This window comes from Filicampus tigris, chromosome 7, assembly GCF_054856515.1.
Source record: "Filicampus tigris isolate MCC_2025a chromosome 7, RoL_Ftig_1.0, whole genome shotgun sequence".
In the NCBI taxonomy this organism is placed as follows: domain Eukaryota; kingdom Metazoa; phylum Chordata; class Actinopteri; order Syngnathiformes; family Syngnathidae; genus Filicampus; species Filicampus tigris.
In genome coordinates, this window is record NC_141223.1 from 11,172,970 (window position 1) to 11,194,505 (window position 21,536).

Consider the following 21,536-nt stretch of genomic DNA (forward strand, 5'->3'; position numbering starts at 1 on the left):
TGGTCAAAGAATTAAAATGTTTTTTGTACCACATGTGGATGGGTCATCTTTCAGCATGTTGTAGGCTATTCAGCTTTTCTTTTTGGCCTTTTTGCATTTGCATTTTTTCTAGAAGCAAAAATCACAGGTTTGGATCGCCATTTGTTCTTGGCATGCACATTTTGTGCTCGTATGGTTGAAGAAGAGTCCATGATGCACACGGCACATTAGTCAGCCGGGTTAGGCTACACTCTCCCCCACGACCCTGAATAGGATAAGCAAAGCAGAACGCAAAATGGATGAAGTCACAAATGTTACCTCATTAGCTGAAGTCCTCCTCTCATACTGTACATCCATTTATATCAGCACAATGTACTTACTTTGCCATATGAAATGATGCAGTGTAGATTACATATCCCAAAGGAATTCTGACTTTTACTGTTTGTATACAAATAGTTAAGTCTTTGCCCACCCACCAAATGTGAAAGTAAACAGTTACAGTAAGTAAATCATAAGTTGCCTGTCTATTTCTGAAACAGTTTGCAAGCTGCTCTGCTCTTCCGCACCACTGTGATGAAACAGTTGGGCTAATTAAAAAAAAAAAAAACACCACACACAGCATTTTGCACTTGGCAGCTAGACTGGGAAAAGTTTCTTGGGAAAAGGAACCACAATGAAGTGGCTGTCGAAGCACTGTCAAGATAGAAAGGTAAACAGAGCTGCAGTGTTAGCACAGATGTGCGCTAGCTAACAGCATACCACTACCAGCATTAGCTTCTGATTAAAATCTTACAAAAATGTTCGGCTAGATTGTTGACATAGGCATGGGTGCTATTTGTGTTTGACAAGAGTAATTTGGTAGCTTGGTGATAAAATGCTATATCGCTATATCTGCCACTGACTGACCGCCAGTGATAACACCATTCAATCTGTATATGTTTTCTTGATGTGGAGGGTGTCTGTTTGGTGATGTGTCTACGTGGCACAAAAATGCTTCAATAGTCTTTATGCTACGAGCGCTTGCTTGATTCAGCAGAATGACTTCCCCCCCCATATTGTGATTGCGATTTAATATGTAATTATTTTTTCAAGATGTCCCAATGTATTTTTTTTTTTTTTTTTTACAAAAATTAATGTGCAAAAGAATATCATATTTGTTATACATCAATCAATCAATCAATCACATTTTATTTATATAGCACTTTTCATACATAAAAATGCAACTCAAAGTGCTTTAAAACATTCAAAGCAAAACATAGAATTATCTTCAATCAAAAGAAAAGATAAATTATTTAAAAGTTGTTGAAAGCCAAACTAAAAAGGTGTGTCTTGAGCTTCCTCTTAAAAATATCAACAGTCTCTGCAGACCTGACATCCTCTGGCAGGCTATTCCAAAGGTGAGGACCAAAATGGCTGAATGCAGCCTCGCCATGCATTTTGGTCCTCACCCTTGGAATAAATAAAAGGCCGGCGCCAGAGGACCTCAGGATCCGCGAGGGCTGGTATGATAAAAGCAAATCAGATAAATAAGATGGCCCAAGACCATTAACACATTTATAAACTAATAAAAGTACTTTAAAATCGATCCTGAAACACACAGGGAGCCAATGCAGCAATTTCAAAACTGGCGTAATGTGCTCCCGCCCTCTGGTTCTCGTCAGCACCCGAGCGGCTGAATTCTGCAGTAGTTGCAGTGGTGAACTGCTCTTTTTCGGGAGGCCAGAGAGCAGGGCATTACAGTAATCTAAACGACAGGAAATAAAGGCATGCATCAGCACTTCCGTGTTAGCCTGAGAGAGAAACGGGCGGACTCTGGCGATATTCTTAAGGTGATAAAAACCAATCTTGGTTACATTTTTAATATGAGGAATAAAACTGAGCTCAGAGTCAAAAATGACGCCAAGGTTCTTCACACAGTGTGAGGGATTAAAAATGTGTAGTTTTGGTAAAAGCTTCTCTCTCTGACCTTCGGGACCGATAACTAAAACCTCAGTCTTGTCCTCATTGAGCTGTAGGAAATTATCTGCCATCCATGACTTGATATCTAAAATGCAATTTAAAAGGGTATCAATGGGTCCTGTGTCATCAGGAGACACGGCAATATACAGCTGCGTGTCATCAGCATAGCTGTGAAAGCTGATGCCGTGTCCCCTGATGACATCCCCGAGGGGAAGCATATAAAGATTAAAAAGTAAGGGGCCTAAAATCGAACCTTGAGGAACCCCACATTTGATTTCATGAGTTTTAGAGGAACAAGTATCCATACTTACAAAGAAATATCGGTCTGTGAGATAGGAATAAAACCAGTCAAAAACAGTACCAGAGATGCCCACTAGATTTTTAAGTCTATTTAATAAAATTTGGTGATCTACTGTATCAAAAGCAGCGCTTAGATCCAGTAGCACCAAGACTGTGAGTTTTCTCACGTCTGCAGTGCACCTAATATCATTTAAGATCCTTAAAAGAGCAGTCTCCGTACTGTGGTTCATCCTAAAACCAGATTGATATTTCTCAAAAATATTATTTGTATTTAAAAAATGATTCAACTGGATGAAAACCAGTTTTTCTAAAATCTTACTTAAAAACGGTAAGTTGGATACGGGTCTGTAGTTATTAAAAACGCTCGGGTCAGAACCGCTCTTCTTCAGAAGGGGCTTCACCACCGCCGTTTTAAAGGCAGCGGGGAAGACGCCTGTCTGAAGAGAGCAATTGACTATATTTAAAATTTGTTCTTCAAAAAATCCATAAAATGTCTTAAAAAGAAATGTGGGAATTGGATCCAAAAGGCAGGTTGTTGGGTTTACCTGGGAGAAAACTCGAACAAGTGTCCTTGCATCAACCAGGGCAAAACTTTCCAGTGTTTCCTCATGTAAATATGATTGTCCGGGTTTATTAAAACTTGTGTTTTGACGGGCTAAAAGACTGGATCTTATGTCATCGATTTTACTTCTGAAGTGGTCTGCAAAGTCCTCACAGAGAGCATCTGTTGGTCTCTGTGGGGACTTATTAAAATCAGAACTAGTTAAAAGTTCAAAGGTGGAGAAGAGAACCCTGGGGTTGTTTTTATTGACTGTAATGAGGTTTGAGAAATAGGAAGATCTTGCCAGTTTTACTGTTTTATTGTAAGATTTCAGTTGTTCGCATAAAATTTCATAGTGTACTGTAAGTTTACTTTTTCTCCACCTCCTCTCTGCACTCCTGCATTTTCTCTTTGATATTTTGATAGCATTGTTTCTCCACGGGGGTACAGTCTTTGTTTTTGTTGTTTTAATTAAAAGTGGAGCTACTGAATCTAATGATGATTTAAGATGTAGGTTAAAATTGTCAACAATAAGATCACAGGGTGCAGGTAAAATGTCAGCAGGAGTGTTTTGGAGAAAGTTTTGGTCTTATAGGTTAGGCTTCCGCTAACAATAAAGGCAAATGTACCATGGATTAATATGAAAGACAGTTTATTTATCTACTTTAATTAGAGTTCTTAACTAACTAAAAACTTTGACTTTGACTCACTGAGACAGAGCCTATTCACAAAATTCTACCAAGCAAGTGTGGCATTACCAAAAGTCAGTAAATCATAAATCTAACTATAACATACAAATTTGTGACTTTGCCAAAAGAATGGGTGTATGTGAACGTGTGGACTGCACTAACTTATATAGACTATATAAAAAAAAAAAATAATAATAATACAGGCTGCTGACCAACTGAAATGAACCAGAGGCTTTTTTCCCCCAATTTGCCACCTTTGCATTGTGCAAATTGTATTCTACGCCATTTCAATAGCGTTTTGAATTATTCAGCACTACTCCGGCTATACAAGTGGAAGCAAACAGGCCGTTGCTGGGACGCTAACTGCCATACAAGGTGGAAAAGGAGACCGCCAAAAGTGCCAGATTGAACGAGCAATTTCCAGCCCACCAGTCTTTCTAAAGCTCGCCATTGGCCCAGCAGCATGTTGGGCTGTTGCTGCACAGCCAATTTCACCACTGCGTAAAAATGTCCCTAATACATTGGGGATATTTTGTTGAAAGCTTGTCACAGACATGTTTTGAGGAGTCTTTTAATCGGAATACTTTTCTACCTTTTACCTTGTGATTCCAGGCAAAATCTCCATCCCTCAAATTAAACGCCCTCCCTTGTTTGCCTCATAAAGACACGTGCATTCACCCCCCAAAACCCGAATACCCCCCTCAGACCTCACCCTGCCCCCCAGTGGGTCCCAAAAGAGCAGGGGCGGGTCAGGGGTTACAGTTCAAACTGAGGTCAACAGGAAATGACTTTTCTCCCTGGGACCGAGGTCCTAACCTCGGCGCTCCTACACTTTTCATTTCTCCTTGTTCTCCCTTACACACCGTCCTCACTCAGTCTTTCGCCTCCTCGCTGTTGTGCCTGCTTGCTTGTCCCAATCCAAAAGTTTTGTCCTGCTTCACTCAACCACAAGCTTTCTGACAAGACATGTTTTAATGATGTCGATTTTCATTTACAGATTCGACAGATTGTAATTTAGAAATCTGTTGAGATCATCACTGATGGTGCAGAGGTACATTTGCTTGATTTCTGTGCAGCCAGCGTGGGTTTATTTTTCCCGCTCAGTGGCAACGTAAATGTGAGTGTGAATGGTGGTTTACTTCTCTGTGTGCCCGGTGACCGATTGGCGACTGGTTGTAGGTGTAAATTGCCTTTGGCCGGAAGTCAGCTGGGATCAGCTGCAGACTTGCAGGACTTTGATTGGGAGAAGTGGTATACAAAATGCATGGATGCATCTCGTGATATGTAAAACATTAAAGATGAAGTCAACCCCAAATATTTTCTTTACAATAATATGTTGTATGAGCCCCTGAAGGATCTAAATCTATATGAATGGCTTTATATTAGCTAACGGGTTGACCAAAAACCAATACGGCAATTACACATTTACGGACATCGCATAATCAGTTCAAAGTCAGCGTGCCCTGATCTGACTATGGGACCGGCTGGAGAGGATCAGCCCTACAGACAGGACCAGCCAGGGAGGAGACCAGCCCACATTATGTTTAGATTTTGAAGACAGTATAAATGTGAGGGGTGCATGTTAGACCGCGCCCCTTTTCTGCCCTTGCCCGTCTCGGGTGAGAGCATTCGTGAGGATGGAAAAGCTGCCCAGATCTGATCAGTGCATGATTCCTGAACTCCAGAGATGGAAAAGAAAACGGATGAGAATATTCAATCGACTTGTGTGAGCCTTTATTTACATTGGATACCTTCTTGAAAGATAAAACAAACACGCGTTGAGTAAGTAGTTGTTTTGTAAATTGCTAATTGGGCTTATGCAACATTCCAATACCACCATAGTCTAAACATGGCATTTTGATTACAATTGCATTTGTGGAATATGAGTTAAGAAGCAAAATCCACCTGTTTTTATTCATCTCAGGGGGCGGCCATTTTGTCACTTGCTGTCGACTGAAAATGACATCACAGCTGCAGGACTTGGTTAACAACCAATCACAGCTCACCTGCTGAGCTGTGGACCTGCAACAGGTATCAAACTTTCTGACAAGGTGCCTTGCTGGTCTTGAGAATTCAGTGTACAATGCACAGAATCAAGACACCTTGTACCGTATGCAGCAAACCAGCTCTATAACCTAACCAGGCCTCCTCCGATTTTCATAGTGATCTCGTGCAGTGTTCTTTTATTTACATGCCTCATTCTATGCATACTTTAACAAGAGATAATGTGACTTCACAATCACATGGTACATTCCAGTCTCACCAGTTTCAAGTTATTTCAGTGATCAGTGTTGTTTTTATCGAGAGTAGTACGAGTTTTCGCTGCGCCTGTGGGCGAAATGAAGAACACTGTGCCTACTGTGAAACAATGAGGCGGCTCAGTTATGTTGTAGGACTGCTTTGCTGTATTGGTCGTAGAGTGTCTTCAATCTGTGCTGGATAAAATGAAGCAAGGCATCCTGGAGTGAAATGTGCCCAATTTCAGAAAGGTTTGGTCCTGGGTACTGGCTAAGAATTAAAATATTGGACTATTCTGAACTGGCCGTCCTGATCTAAATGCTATGCAAGTTCTATGGCAGAAGCGGAAACATGCCGTTGGAGCTGTTTGCTCACAAGCAGTGGTGCGGAGACATTGAAATTGTTTACATCAGTTGATTTGCAGAAAATCATTCCTGGATGTTATTGTGCGGTTGGCTCGTCGAACCATAACGTGATGGATCATTTCATATTACTGTGTGGACCCAGAAAGTTGGAGAAAACGGAGTGAAGACAGTGGAACTGGACGATTTGTCATGGAAGCTAACCAAGACCACAGTGCTTTGTGCACTTAAGTGGTAAGAATCATTCTCGAATGTGATCAATTGTATTGTTTTCTTTCCAAGTGCCTCTTGGCTGTTACTAAGGACATTCATCTAACGTTAGACCAATTACCGGTATGTCCGATTCCTGTTAAATTTGCACTTTTGCCTCTGCGTAGTAGTCAAGCGATATTTCATCTCATCTCATCAAAATAATCCTCACAAATCAAATGACAGCGACCGGAAGTTCAAAGCTTTTCAATGAGCGGAGAATTGGTTTTCACCGACCTGACGGTGACGTAATTTTGATGAAAGCGGAATTGTCAATAGAAGCTACACATTTCAACTCACCATATAGAGCACTATATAATGGATGGGGGTGATTCTGAATCCAGCCCGAGTGTGCATATTTTATGAATAACTATTCTACTCTATTCTAGAGCCACACTCTACGCAGAGAGATCCGATAAAATCCGAATGAAATGTTTGCAAGAAAGAAAACCTGAGCTGAACCAGACCTTATTCGAGTGGAGCGATCACTCACGTGTCGTATGAGCATACAGTGGCATACCTCTCATGGTTTACACTTTCAGCATAATTTGTACAGGAGGAAACACCTTATCAAACATGTACGCCGTACATTGCAGATTTCCGTTCACGTGACAGCAGCCATTCAAAAATGATGTATAATGTGTACAATTACACATGCCAAATTCAGCACACCCCAAGGTTGACAGGTATGCAATGACCAGACGATAGATTAATCCCGCAACCTGCACGGCACTGCATAAAATCAACCTTTGTGAACAGATGGAGGCTACTCATCGGAGGGCGAGGAAGGTAATGAACACTATTAACGCATGTTGTAGCATTTGTGTGTGGCTGCAGTTGCTGTCGTTTTTGCTGTGCAAAAAGGTGAAAGGTTATATGAATAGGAATAGAACTCACTGACCCTGAAACTTGCTAACAAATGTAAAAAAAAAAAAAAAAACCACAAAAAAAACAACTTATGACAATTAAACACAAATATACAATCAGAATCTATTTTCATTTCTTTGAGTGCGCAGCAACATTCTCCGATGGCCAATTATGTTCCATCATTGGTTTTAATATGCCGCTTGGCAATGGCCTGTTTGATGGCAAACAAATGTCTGTGTGTAATGTGCATGCAGGCCGATGTCTGAGGGCATAAATAGGTGCATGTGTGCGTGGAGGGGCCACTCCGTTGGTCATTAATCATTCAATTACACACCTGTCAAGAGTTCAGACAAGTGAGAGAGGAGGGTGAGGAAGGGACTCCGAGGGGGGGTGTAAATAAGGGAGTGGGAGGTGGAGGGAAAGACAAAGGGAAGAGAGCAATGCATCGGAGGAAAAGAGCAGAAAGGAGCTGAATGAAAGAGAAGAGTGGAAACAGCACGGGGAGGAGGATTCCAAAGCAAAAAGCACGTTTTATTGTGTGTCTGTGTGTGTGCGCGCACACGTGACAGGGGCAAGCTGTCGGATGGTGACAGCCGTTGAAAGGTCACAGTAGAAATGGGTTCGTACACGTTTTATGTGGAACAGTTACACATCAACCTCTCATGGAACTATTTGACTCTAGCGGATAAATACTCACTACAGCTGTTAGCTTTTTGCTAATGACACGGATTGGATGAGGGGAAAAAAAAACATACATTGTTGTTGTTATGATTATTATTATGATTAACGAGGAATTACTGTTTTGGCGCTGTGCTATGGTTCCCTCAGTCTGAGCTGACCTAGTGGTAAACTGGAGATATTAAAATCACCTGAGTGTCCCTTCATCCCTTTTGGTGTGTGGGCAAAGGTGGAATAATTTCCTTTATTAATTTCCTGAATAAAGGATTGTATTAAATTATAAAAAAAAAAAAAAAAAAAAAGGAATTTCAGTCACCCACAGATTTTTTTTTTTTTTTCATTTGTGATGAACCATTGCCCTAGTCTGCACGGTAAAAGTGTGTAAGTGTGCACACACAAACACGAATGTGTGTGTTTTGCAGTCTTCATGATCTTGCTGCAGTACCTCAGATGCCTCAGGGCACAGCCATCTGTGGTAACTCCCCCGTTATACACACACTCCCTCTCCCATACACACACACACACACACACACACACAGTCATATATCTAATTTATGAATGTGGTGAGGATTTTATACACACACTCATGTATGCATAATATATTGCATATGAAATATATGATGGCGCAACCATGTGACACCAGTCCAGTTCTAATCATTCATTCATTCTAATTCTCCTTTTAACACATCCTTAAAGTTTTCTTGTGTGTACGAGCATGTGTGTGTGTGTGTGTGTGTTGCCAGCTGTTTCGGCGCTTCACATCAACATGCAGGCAAAAAGCCAGATGTCTCATTAGGCAAATTTGATAGGCTCGGTCATTAAGAATTCAGCGATAAGACGTTTCCATATGTGTGTACATGGAGCTGTTTGTGTGTTACATTTACATAAGTGCCCCTACGTATAACTATTTACATGTGTTTGTGCGCAATTTATGTGCATAAATTAAGTACTTTGTATATTGGATACATATATAATGTTGATGACATAGTGATTGATAACAAAATTGCTAAGTGTTCTGGTACTTCCATTTTCTTTTCCGAAATGACTAATAGGGGGCTACTTGCTAGGTGGTGGAGGGCTGGGTAAAAAAGTAGGTTGGCGGGGTTGTATGGGGAAATGAGTTTTTTTTTAATGTTTTTTTTATTTTTTATTTTTTTATTTAATAGTGTTTCATATTTTTTTCAAGAATGCATTCTATGCGGCCCCACTAGTTGAAACAATTCTTTCTGATAAATATTGTGTTTGTGGAATACAACTTAATCCACTCGTTTTTAGCCATCTCAGGGGGCGGCCATTTTGTCACTTCTGTCGACTGAAAATGACATCACAACTACCCAGGGCTCAGTTAATAACCAATCACCACCGACCTGTTTTCTGAAGTTGAGCCGTGATTGGTCCTTACCTGAACCTTGTGATGTCATTTTCAGTCGACAGAAATGACAAAATGGCCTCCTTGGAACATTCCTTGGAAATCATAATGTTTTATCACTGGTGAGTTATTTTTAGAACAGGCCTTCAGGCTACTGATGTGCTATTTGAGGGCCACCACGTTGGTGAACCCTCCTGCAACTCGCCCCGTAATGAGGACAAGAAGTATAAAAATGGATGGCTAGATACATGCATTACTGCTTCCGAGTGGTAGAACGGTTTCACTGTCTTTTTACACACATTTGAATTCATACATCTTTATTTATATAGTGCAAAAGCCGCTGTTCAGAACATTTAAAGTGATCATCCGCTTAGGATGGTTCATTTTTCACTAACAAACTCAATTTATATATATATTTATAAGAGGCCACTATGGAGAGAGGAATCCAAGCTGAACAAGCCATGTTTACATTTTATGTGCTAGTTACCCATGGTTAAATCCAATGTGTACGCAATTTCAACCTTTGCAAATATTGCGCACATTATCTTACATTTTTAATCTAATGTCCTTTCTTCTTCCAATCCATCCAATCCTCGTTCAGGGTCCTGATCTCCATCCTGCTGCTCAATGCTTCCACCTTCAGGTTCTGCCTCGCTTTCTGTCTCCTGCTGCGGCTCATCTTCCCCACTTTCTTTTACGTCCCCACTCTCTGCCACCCTAGCCTGCACTGACTTCCCAGGACACGTTTGTCTGCGAATGGTCCGTCGGCGCATACTGTGACGGGATTGGTTGCTGTGCAGGGTGCGCCTGCGATGCCATTGGCTGAGAGAGTGTTGGGCTTCGACACTAAGCTGACGGGCGGCCAAGCGTGGCTGGAAGCTGCTGATGTAGTAGAGAGCGGCGTAGAGGGTTGTGAGGTAGTAGCCACCTGTTGATGAGGGGATGAAAAAAAAAGTGACAATTCTAAAAGCAATGGGACCTCTAACACAGTGCACGTGAACTAAGGTAAAGGAACCAATTTTCAGATTTTCTTCATTGCTTTTTATTGGCATAATATGGTCAAGATTTAATGAACTATCACAGCCCAGTGGTTAGCACGTCTGCCTCACAGTTCTGAGGTTCAGGGTTTGAATCTCATGTGTGGGTTTCGTACATGCTGGCATACTTGCAGGAATTAAAGAAAGAAACAAACTGATCTAAAAAATAATTTTCAGACCAAAAAAGTGAAATTATATCTTTCTCACAGCACGCTAAATTGAAACGGCACAGTGGTTCAGAATCACTGAACTTAACCTGAAATCCATACATACAGTATCTGCAACAACAATAAAACTTTAGAAATGCACCATTGGCATCTGAATTTACCAAAAAAATCTGAAAGTTATCAACCATAGTCCATGTGCACTGTGCTGCATTTTGTGGGAATGTGAGTGTTACTATATGCACACCTTCTCCCTGCAGCTGTGTGGGGTCCAGTAGCTCCATCATATAGTCGGTGTCTATCTGCAAATTGACCAGTTCACTGCGCAAAAGCACCCATGTCAAGCAAGGCAGGAAATCATCAGCTCCAAATACCACATCTGCAAGAAAGGAGACTGGAATTTTTGACCTTGCTGGGAACAATTTTCCTCTCTTAACCATGCGTCTTTTTTTTAAAAAAAAAAAACAGAAACAAAAAAAAAACACCAGGCTACCTAAGCTGGCATTGGTACTCATGCTGTGGTAGATGCTCTTGCAGATTTTGAGCAGGATATGGACCTTCTTGTTTGGAGAGTAGGCTTCATGCATACTCAACCACCTTTGCTGGATCCGCTCAAGGGCGCCTGAGTCAGGAACTCCGACTCCAGCCGCTCCTCCGAGCGCCTCCACGCCGTTGTCTTCCAGAAGACGCTGTTTGTCCTCCAATCGTTGTAGACTGCCGTCGTTGGTGCGCCAGATGTGAATGCAAGAGTAGATGTGGGCTGACACGGGTTTAAGGGCCACCTTATGCACCGACATCTCTACCAGGGAATCTAAAGAAATGACGAATTGAGAGAAAGATTACACGACAGAATTCAAAAAGGCAATAATAATGTCCAATAATGGTGGCCTCTCGTTCATGCACAATATAATATAAATTGTTGCTTTTCTTAGTTTCAAAAGAAGTATTCCCTCCCTAATGCATGATGATGATTGCCATTATAATTACGAATATGATGACGATGGTTATTATTAGTAGTTGGAATAGCATTAGGAGTCGGATTAGTCGAAGCAGTTGTAGTAGTTTGTGATTGGACATGCAGCTGCATGGATGCGTGATTGTTGAAGAAAAAAAACTGGTAGGGTTCATTTTTAATTGTAAATAATAAAAAATAAATAAATAAAAATCTGAAGGCTTCCACACTGGTCAGACAGACTGCATTCTAGTGAGCGATTTTTCTAAAATGGGGTGTCTTAAGTCGCTGAATCATCTATAGAAAAAGTATGATTTAAACATAATGCAACTCCACATTACTGAAAACTACAACTAATTAACATATTGCGAGAGTTGAACATAAAGAAACAAATAACTAACGATAATCAAGTGTATATTATACCCCTCTAAAAAAGTACAATATTTTCCTGTGCATTTCATTGAGCGCAGTCAAAAGTCCCACCGCGAACTACTCACTCACCTATCTCTGAGTCACTAAGGTCGGTCATTCCGTCCAGCAGTGCCTGGATATCAAGGTAGTCCAAGAGGGTCTCCCTCAGCGAAGTAAGCGACGACCTCGCTTCCTGTAAGAACTCTGACCCCGTTAGGCCCCCAGGATCAGGTGCCGTCTGTGACGTCACTTCCACAAATTCTCTCACGGCATCTGCAAACAAGCCACGTTTCTTCTCGCTCAGGTCTTGCACTCGGTTGGTCAGCCTCTTCTTCTGACATACCAGGCTGCCGAGAGCCTGGCCCACTGCCGAGAGGCGATGTATGACTTTGTCGGCCAGCCGCTGCGCCGACGGGTGGTGTGCCGCGGGACTTGACGGCTGACCTTCCTGCTCTTCTTCAACGCTGCTGACGGACAGCGAGTCGAGCTCAGGCGATGGAGGCTGAAGCAAGGAGGACGGCCCGTGGGCCGGCGGCAGCCACAATCCGTCCTCGATCCAGGACACCCTGTGAGGGGTCGGAGGCCCGGGGCTGCCACGGTTCGGCAGCTCAGCGGAAGGAGGTAAGCTCTCTGTGCTGGATCTCTTGGAAAGGCTGGAGGTGGAACTTTGGCTGGAGCGTCTGAGGACTACGCCCCCTTCGACGGATGACACCGATGTGGGGGACTCTTCTGATTTAGTTCGGATTAGTCCTGGAAATAAAGCAGAAACTACACTATTCACAAAGGGATATTTGACTTTAAAAAATACTATAACCTCCTTCAAATATATGAATGCATATGTCCAAGTGCTCAATGTTTCAGTACTTTTTGCACAACTTGCTGTTGTCCAACAAGGAGCTCAACGGTAGAAGATCTGGCATTTATTCACCGGTGACTTTGAAACATAACAAATAAATTGCCGTAACTGTGTGTGCTTTCCACACAGGTGACCTGGCATCTAGAAATCAGATATTCATATTAGTGCTGTCAAGCGATTACAACTTTTTAATGAATGAATCGCAACATTTTCCATAATTCATCACGATTAATCACATTTTTCAAATACAATTTTTTATGAAGCTTGGAACCGATATTTACTTGAGTAAAACCTTGGAATTAATGTGGGGAAAAAAAATAAAAGTATATTTCGAGTCAAAGATTGTTCTAATAGCTTTCTTTGATCCTTGAATACAATTCCTTTACGGTAAAAATACAATAGTTGAACGATACACCAAAGACGTACAACTAATATGGTATTTGAATTTGGGCTCGGCAAGGTGTGGAACTTATTTTAGATTTCTCAAATGAGCCGCCGAGCAACTTTTTAAAGTAAAACTACGTAAAAGTCCGTCTTTGCCACAGTGACTCTCCTCTAAGTTTGTCTGCACAGTGATCAGAGGTCAGCTGACACAGGAAGTAAATAAAACTGAGTTAACTGAGTTTTTTTTTTTTTTTTTTTTTTTGCGTTATGAAATTTAAATTAATCTCCATAGTTAATTCTTTAACTTTGACAGCCCTAATATACAGTGTATGTATTATATCTTTCAGGCAGTGTAAAAGGAGCCATATATTCATCCAGTCACACATTTTCCGTAAATGTCCAAATTAGGGTCACAAGTGAGCTGGAGCCAACCCCAGCTGACTTTGGGCGAGAGGTGGGAGACACCCTGGACTGTCTGCCAGTCAACAGCAGGGCAAGCATATTTCCATCATTTAAATTCACGCAAAAAGCACTCATACAACAAATGGTTGTGCTCCAAACAAGCTGTGCATACCTTTTGGCTGTGCCCCAACATAAATAAACTGTTTGGTCATTATGTTAAATGACAAAATATCCGCAAGCACACAAACAAGGTGAATATGAAAATGACTTTTGGAAGAACAAACAAACCCAAAAAAAAATCAACCTGAGCACTGAGTACTGGCAAATAAAGCTTCCTGGTCCAAGGAAATGGCTCGTTTGCTCATCAGGCTCGCTCCGGCCCACATTCGAGTGGAACTGAGGCGTTGTTCTCGTCTGTAATTTTGCGTCTGTGTGACGCACTGCCGACCAGTCCCCTGATGTGATAGCCAGTCGTCACCGTGCTCATGAAGATAGAGCGGATTGATGACGCACAATGCACCATTGGTGGAGGTCAACTAGAGAAACACACAAACCAATGAATAACATCGGAAGGCTTATGGACAAGATGCGAAAACAACATTTACATTCACATACGTAGAGCAATGATCAGAGGGCATGACGGATACACTTTTTGATATTGGAACGACACACACACGCACAGCGGTTTTAATAGTTGATTATTTTTTGTTTGAGTTTATATTGGATTTTTCACACTAAAACACGACGAAGCAACATAGTACCTGTATGGAGCACATTACAGTGTTTGGCTCCATGTGCGTCACTTCATCAGACATTTGGTCAGGTGGTGTGCTGAGCCAGGTTTCTACATTGCAAAAGTAATATTATACATTAGAAAAGATGTGATTGGTCGCTAAGCTATCTCAAGTTAGTTCTTGACATTGAAACGGAGACTTCTGTAATGAACGCATGCTGTCGGAATATAAAATGAAACCAGCACGAGTTTGCGAGACTCACGAGGATCAAGCTGAGAAAGCCGAACTTTGGTGCTCTCGGTCACATTGTCCATCCAACGAGGAATCCTTAGACAGAGGGCCAACACATCTCTAACAGAGAGGATGGAAAGCAGTTGAAATAGATTTCTTCAATATTCATGTTTTGAAACCTTGAAGGGGTCACAGGCCTTATGATGTGACAGTATGTACCGTATGTAGTAATAAATTCTTGCCTAACCACGAAATCAAGTAACTCTGGCCAGAACATTAGGTACACGGGCACAATACAATGAGATCTTATACAGGTGACTTCAGTATGAATACCGTCAGTATAAATATAATAATGCTTACCTCTGAATGACACTGTATTCACTCAAAGAGGGAAATCAACCCAAACATATTTTTTTCAAGAATATGTTCTATGTAGACCCACTAGTTGAAACGAGGCATTCTGATTAATATTGCGTTTGTGGAATATGAGTTAAGCAGCAAAACGCACCCGCTTTTAGCCATCTCAGGGGACGGCCATTTTGTCACTTCTGTCGACTGAAAATGACATCACATCAACTCAGGGCTCAGGTAACGACCAATCACGACTCAGCTTCAGAAAACAGGTCAGCCGTGATTGGTCGTTACCTGAGCCCTGAGCAGTTGTGATGTCATTTTCAGTCGACAGAAATGACAAAATGGCCGTCCCCTGAGATGGCTAAAAGCGGGTGCGTTTTGCTGCTTAACTTATATTCCACAAACGCAATATTAATCAGAATGCCTTGTTTCAACTAGTGGGCAATATTAACTATTAACTATCAGAAGGTGCAGTTGCACAACACTGTAAACTGCCACTATAGCAACAAACCTTTGGTAAATGAAAAGCTCTTTGAAAGCATCAGTCAAAACTGAGCAATATCATCTTAAATTATAATTTGTTGTACCCATCTTACTGATTTCATGAATTTGCTCATTGTTGTAACTGGTGACATGTGGAGAGCTGTCTTGGTTTTTACCTTATCCATCTGTATTGAGTAGCATATCGTAAGTTTAGTGACAAAGGAAACCAAAAGCGCTCACCTGGTAAAAGAGTAGAAGAACACCAGCTGAGCCAAATCAGAAAAAGAAAGACGAGACTCCGACAGCTGAAAAACTGACAGAGAAAGAAAGGGCCATGTAAAAGCCTAAACTGTTTTTTTTTTGTGTGGGTGTGTATTCTTCCTAAACATTGTACTGTGCCAGTAATTATGAAGGTGTCAAGTGGCCGACGTTCCAAAGATAGGTCTTACCCACGTATTTTCACACTTTTATTTTGGGTCTGTTGTGACTAGTGTCACATCTTGTGCAAGATAAAACAAAGAAAGCTTTTTTTTTTTTTCCAAATTATGACTCTACGAACAACTTTTTGAGCTAAAAAGCTGATTACAGAGTAAATTGTTATACATGCTGGCACAACATTCATTAATTCTAAACAAATGACCATTTACAAGATCTTTTGCTGTCAGTGGAAGCATTTAGCCAAATGTAGTTAACAGCAGTATTGGACCACTATGCACTGTATTTCTTCAATATAACGTAACCTAATTTATGCACAGTAACTTGATGAAGTAACCATACATTTCCATTGTGTTGTATTTTTGGGAAAAAAGGTGGCATAAGCAAGTGCAGTTGCAAATTCAAGTACTCAGAGCTAACGTGTCTGATGAGGCCACTGCAACTTTGCTGAATGTGTGGTTACTTAGTTGTCATTCTGTTTAAGATGTTATAGTGATGAAATAACAGAACGTAAGGGATTATTTGGTTTTATCAGGGTTGGGCTTTTTTCAGGATAAAGTGATGGCCATCAATCGAACTTATTGGCTCAAACAGATAAGTACAGTATACTCCTAACAATCAGATCCGATCAGCATCATAGTTTGTCCATACCTGTGGCTGTGCATGAGATATTATACTCAAGAAGAGCTTCATCATCTCCCGCAGACACACACAGGAAACGGGGCAGGAAAGTCACACAATCCCTCACAACCACAAAACTCTAGAGGGAGACAGTGACTCATTTCAGCCTCTGAAATGTGGCTGAAAGCGACATTTACGAAAAACGTGACAAACATCGCTTGAGCAATGAGAAAACGGAAGACGAGCACAAAATGGTGACAGCGAGTGGAGTTAATTTGATCTTGAAAGTGAGCCGCGATGTCACAATTGTTGCGGGTAAATTCCACGCGATCATCCTAATGGAGGCTGGTTGGCATCCACACCAAGCATTTCAAATTTGACACATTTTCAGTTAAACAAACAACCACTTACCATTAAGGAGATTATCTTAAGAATAGTCTGAATATTGTTTTTAAGAGCAACATTGTCCCACCATATGCTGTGTTTGTATTTACTTGATTTGAAACGTTTAACAATGGTTGAGAAACAATAGTTGTGTCATAAAAGGCAACGGCAATCTTATTTACACAGCGCTCACTTCACTGCCATACATCACTGCAACTTTCCTGAATTTGTAGTTACTCACACGCATACAGAGGAAGTGGCTTTGTGCTCACCATGAACACAAACACAGAATCCTCTGCAAGCAACCAAGCACAGAGTGCGTTCAGAGACACAGCGGGGTAATCACACCGTATATGTCCATGTGTGTAATTGAAATAGCTGGCCAACAGCCTCCCCATATTTCCTTCAACATTCATCTAGAACATCTTTACTATTACCTGTAATGACTTTACATACACAGATATTTACATGGCACCTTTTACGATTCGACAAATTCGTTGTTGATAAGTTACCGGTGCATGAATGTTAAATAGGTACCTTGTTTAAGTCCTCATCTTCTTTCGCCGTGCATTGCACTGCACTGCAGTCTGCCTACATTCAACACGACTTCTGCTATCAACCAAAAAAAGTAACGCGTGCTGCTATTGGATGTCTACTGAAAAAGGGAACTAGTGCAAAGAGAGGCTTGTGCATTTTTAGCTTGGGCTGAGCAAGGTCCCTTGTACAACTTAAGATCTTTGAAGGCCTTTTTATATAAACGGGGGCAAATAATTTAACTTCATATCACAAATAATGTTGGAATGTAATCGGATGTTTCAATGAAGGGGGAGGCACAAGAACTGTCTCAATTCTCAGTTTGTAGCATTAGTAATACTGGTCAGCAAATTTGTGCTCAATTTTTTCATTGGAGATGCAAAAAAAAGGTTCTTGATTATTTTTTTTTGCGTTGATTCAGAATGTCAGTTTAAAGGAGTATAGACTGTAGATCAACATCTGCATCACACCGACAGTGACCCTCACCGATAGGAGGAGCTGGGCCATTGCAAAATCAGTCAGAGTTCAACACCAGGGGGTCACAGTTGAAGGAAGTCTACGAGGTTGTGCGTAAGGCGCAACCTAGTTCTGCCCCTGGACCGAGCGGAGTCCCGTACAAGGTCGACAAGAACTGAATCAACAGATCCTTAAAGTCATGTGTAGGAGAGTGAAGGTGGTACAGCAGTGGAGATTTGCAAAGAGCTTCTGGCTCCCCAAGAAGAGGGACTCCAAGAAGATCGATCAGCTCAGGATAATCTTACTACTGAGCATGGAGGGAAAACTGTTCTTCGGTATAGTCGTAAGGCACCTGACCGGCTTCCTCCTAAGTAACAACTACATAGATACGTTTGTGCAGCGGGGGAGGGAACGCCGGGGTCGCAGGGTGCCTAAAACTCACAGGCGTGGTGACCCAGCTCATCCGCAAAGCTCGTGAACAGAAAGGAGACCTTACAGTCCTGAGTGTATGGCTCCATTCCCTACAAGCTGGTCCAGACCACCACGAGCAAACACCATGTTGCAGATTTGATCGTGGATTATTACCAACCATTTTAAGGATGAGAGTGTCTTCATGACACGTGACATTGGAATGGCACAAACTGGACGTGGGGATAATCACGAATAACCAATAAGGCTGCACTTGCTCGGTGATCTTGTTTGCCTTGGCAGTGAATATGTTTGTCAAGTCAGCAAAGCCTGAGTGTCGAGGGACCTGGAGCAGAAAAGCATCCATCAGCCGCCAGTCAGGGCCTTCATGGATGATCAGACAAGTCACAAGGATGCCGGTGGATCCTCCGAGGGCTGGAAAAAACTCATCCGGTGGGCTGGAATGAAATTCAAGATGGCCGAGTTCCGTTCGATAGCGCTGAAGAAGAGCAAGATACGCGTACAGGTTCCACCTCGACATCAAAGGTACGAGGATACGCAGCACTGTCAGAGAAGCCCTGTGAAGACTTTGGGAAAGGTCTTTGCCAGCAGCCACAAAGGCTACGCATCAGTTCGGTCAAAGTGCCACGCTCTGGACAGCTGGTTGAGAGCAACGAACCGTTCTGGCCTCCCCGGCAAGTTTAAAGCATGGATTTACCAACGTGGCATATAGGCAAGAATACTCTGGCCACTACCTGTGTATGAGGTTCCCAGCATCCACAAGCAGCGGTGAAGGCACCAGCAGGGATCCTGGCATCAACCAAGGACTGGCAACTCTCTGTTGATCTGGAGAAGCAACTGAAATTCCCCCGGCACATTGTTAGCACAACTCTGAGGCCCCATATTCTCAAACCGAACCTAGAATATCATAATCATGGAGCTGACCGTTCTTTGCAAGGATCGGTTGAGAGAAGCTCATGAAAGAAGGATGGCCAAATATGAAAACCTGGTCAGTGACTGCCGAGTACACAGCTGGAAGGCAAGATGCATGCCCATAGAGGTTGGGAGTAGAGGATTTGTGGGACGTTCCCTCCACAAAGCCCTCTCAGCAGCAAGGAGCAGGGCCATCATGAACATCACAGATGCAGCTGAGAAAGCCTCGAGATGGCTCTGGCTCTGAAGAGGAGAACCACGGGGACAATCGAGCACTACCTGAACGTAAGTCGAGGCCTGATCAACCGTGACTGGGTCGCATGGGCGAGGGTGACTAGTGTTGAAAGACCCGAAGCACCCGAGGACCCCAGGGTACACGACTGATGATGTGTTCAGGTGCATCAGAAGATGTGTTTCAAAAGAATAATATAATATGTAACATACAGTATTTAGTCATATTCAGAGCTGGGCATGTTACAAAAAATTTGCGGTTAATTCGCCTACAGCCGGGGTGCCCTTCCGCCGTCTGTGCCCAAGCTACAACAACTCAATCTAACAATACTACTGTTACAGAAACCTTGCCGCGGCCGGACGAAATGCTTCTCCTTTTAGCACCTTTAAGGACCTTTGTAGAGCTTTATGTGCCTTTGAGGACCTCGCGCCTCAGACGCATTCAGATGAATGTCTGTAACAGGGACAACGTCACTTCCTCTCGCCTGTTCCCTCACTCAAATCTGTTCCCCAACAACTCAATTCAATAATGCTCTTGTGACAGAAACTTCGCATCACCACGAAAATAGACGATTACATACACGGGAAAAAATGGGCTTCCGACCGACTATGCTTAGTCTGACTATTGTTTTAAAGCGGAAGTCAACCCAAACATATTTTTTCCAAGAATATGTTGCCAGCAGGCCCACTAGTTGAAACATGGCATTCTGATTAATTTTGCGTTTGTGGAATATAAGTTAAGCAGCAAAATGCACTTGTTTTTAGCCATCTCTGGGGGCTGCCATTTTATCTTCTGTATCAGAAAGATTCAGAGATTCAGAAAACAGGTCAACCGTCATTGGTCGTTGTGAGCAGTTGTGATGTCATTTTCAGTCGACAGAAGACAAAATGGCCGCTCCCGGAGATGGCTAAAAACGATTGGATAAACACTTATTCCACAAAGGCGATATTTATCAGAATGACTTGTTTCAACTAGTGGGTGTGCTAGGAACATATTCTTGAAAAAAAAGGTTTGGGTTGACTTCCGCTTCAAGTTTCCCGGTTATTGTTTATCGCCTACAAAGTGGGCGTCCGTCATTGGTGGACATAGGCGGAATGCGAAGCTCTGCTAATATTTATGAATTGAGGGTTAGGTTAAGCAACACGCGGATTTTTTTTCTGAAACATCATAGCCATAAATTACAACACTTGGTAAAATCTGTAATGTGAAAGCTTTCATAGGTCAATTTTCAAAACAAGAAATGAAAATGTCTCAATATCTCAAAAACCTGATGTGCTAGAAAAAAGTCAAGACATTTTTTTTAAATCAACATCCAAAAGATGTTTAGGGACACATACAGTATAGACATCTCTGAATAGAATTTTCCATTGACCAGTGTTATTAGCAGTGTCCGGAACATTTGTAGATCTACAATAAATGTGCAAACAGAGGTTGTGTCAGATTTGTACATTTCCCCTTGCACTTGTACAACTGCATAACGTTGGACATATTTCCCTAAATTGTCTCTTATGAAGGGAAACCGATCATTTGTCATCTCACCCCAGCGGGAGTTCCAGAGAGGGCTGAACGGGCCTGCGCTTTGTCCCAGGGTGCAGCTGGGCACCAGGCTTTCTGGCAGCCTCGAAGGACTTCCAGCAGAGACATTTTCCTCCTGCTTCTCCTCCATGGGATGGATGTTGACCCATTAAGTGGATCGTGATCCTCCCTACATATAAATGCAGTGCATGCATGCAATTGTACATACTGGGCAATGTACGACTCAGGCACATGCGAATAAATGACAAATGTATACGAGACACATTCAGTGACTTATTTATTTATGATATTAAGGGGAAGAAACGTCTACTTACATGTGTTGGGCAAATTCAGTTCATGTCGATACGCTTGCTCTTCTATACAATTTGCAAAAGTCTCCGCATGATGCAATCCTTTCTTCCTGTCTGTATGGCATAATTTATTTCAGCAGAGACTAAAATGAGAACTTCAGTGTTGTATCTTCCAAGAACTCCACTGATGAACGCTTCTGAATATTGTTGCACTTATAGTGCAACATGTGAAACGGTTCAGCTGTGGTCTGTCTACATGTGGTTAGCCCTGCATTGGAAGTCTGTGCAGAAGAGGAAAAAAGTTTGTACTGCACGTTGGTCATAGAGAAACGTGTGACATTACATGGTCTTCCTTTCCAGGTAGCAACGTCATCTTTTTTTTTTTTTTTTTCATTTACCATTATCAACAAATATCTATGGGTCTGTGTGACGTTAGTTATTTCCCCTTTATTTATAAAATGTTTAGCA

General features: G+C 42.0%; 1 protein-coding gene across 6 annotated transcripts; it reads right to left on the minus strand.

The window, feature by feature from the left end:
* Positions 1–9,531: 9,531 nt before the first annotated feature.
* Positions 9,532–21,423, minus strand: rinl (Ras and Rab interactor-like). Of its 6 annotated transcripts, none has more exons than XM_086035589.1 (11): positions 21,093–21,414; positions 20,782–20,947; positions 16,326–16,434; positions 15,480–15,552; positions 14,434–14,522; positions 14,199–14,281; positions 13,742–13,973; positions 11,886–12,545; positions 10,926–11,243; positions 10,680–10,811; positions 9,532–10,159 (listed from the first exon to the last, which is right to left on the minus strand). In XM_086035589.1, coding segments are annotated over exons 1-11 (2,238 nt in total). In that variant the 5' UTR covers positions 21,095–21,414; the 3' UTR covers positions 9,532–9,785. The 6 variants fall into 6 exon arrangements, 5 of the variants coding, with proteins under 5 accessions (XP_085891715.1, XP_085891717.1, XP_085891719.1 ...); XR_015087447.1 differs by having other exon boundaries at positions 10,012–10,159; positions 11,030–11,243; positions 21,093–21,423; XM_086035591.1 differs by lacking the exon at positions 16,326–16,434 and having other exon boundaries at positions 21,093–21,411.
* Positions 21,424–21,536: the final 113 nt, after the last annotated feature.

What these genes read in the sequence shown, in the direction of transcription:
- rinl (XM_086035589.1), bottom strand. An exon ending in TCTCTGGAACTCCCGCTGGG is followed by an intron (nt 16,435 to 20,781) that starts GTGAGATGACAA and finishes GTCTCCCTCTAG; the next exon opens with AGTTTTGTGGTTGTGAGGGA. An exon ending in CACACAGCTGCAGGGAGAAG is followed by an intron (nt 10,160 to 10,679) that starts GTGTGCATATAG and finishes CCTCATCAACAG; the next exon opens with GTGGCTACTACCTCACAACC.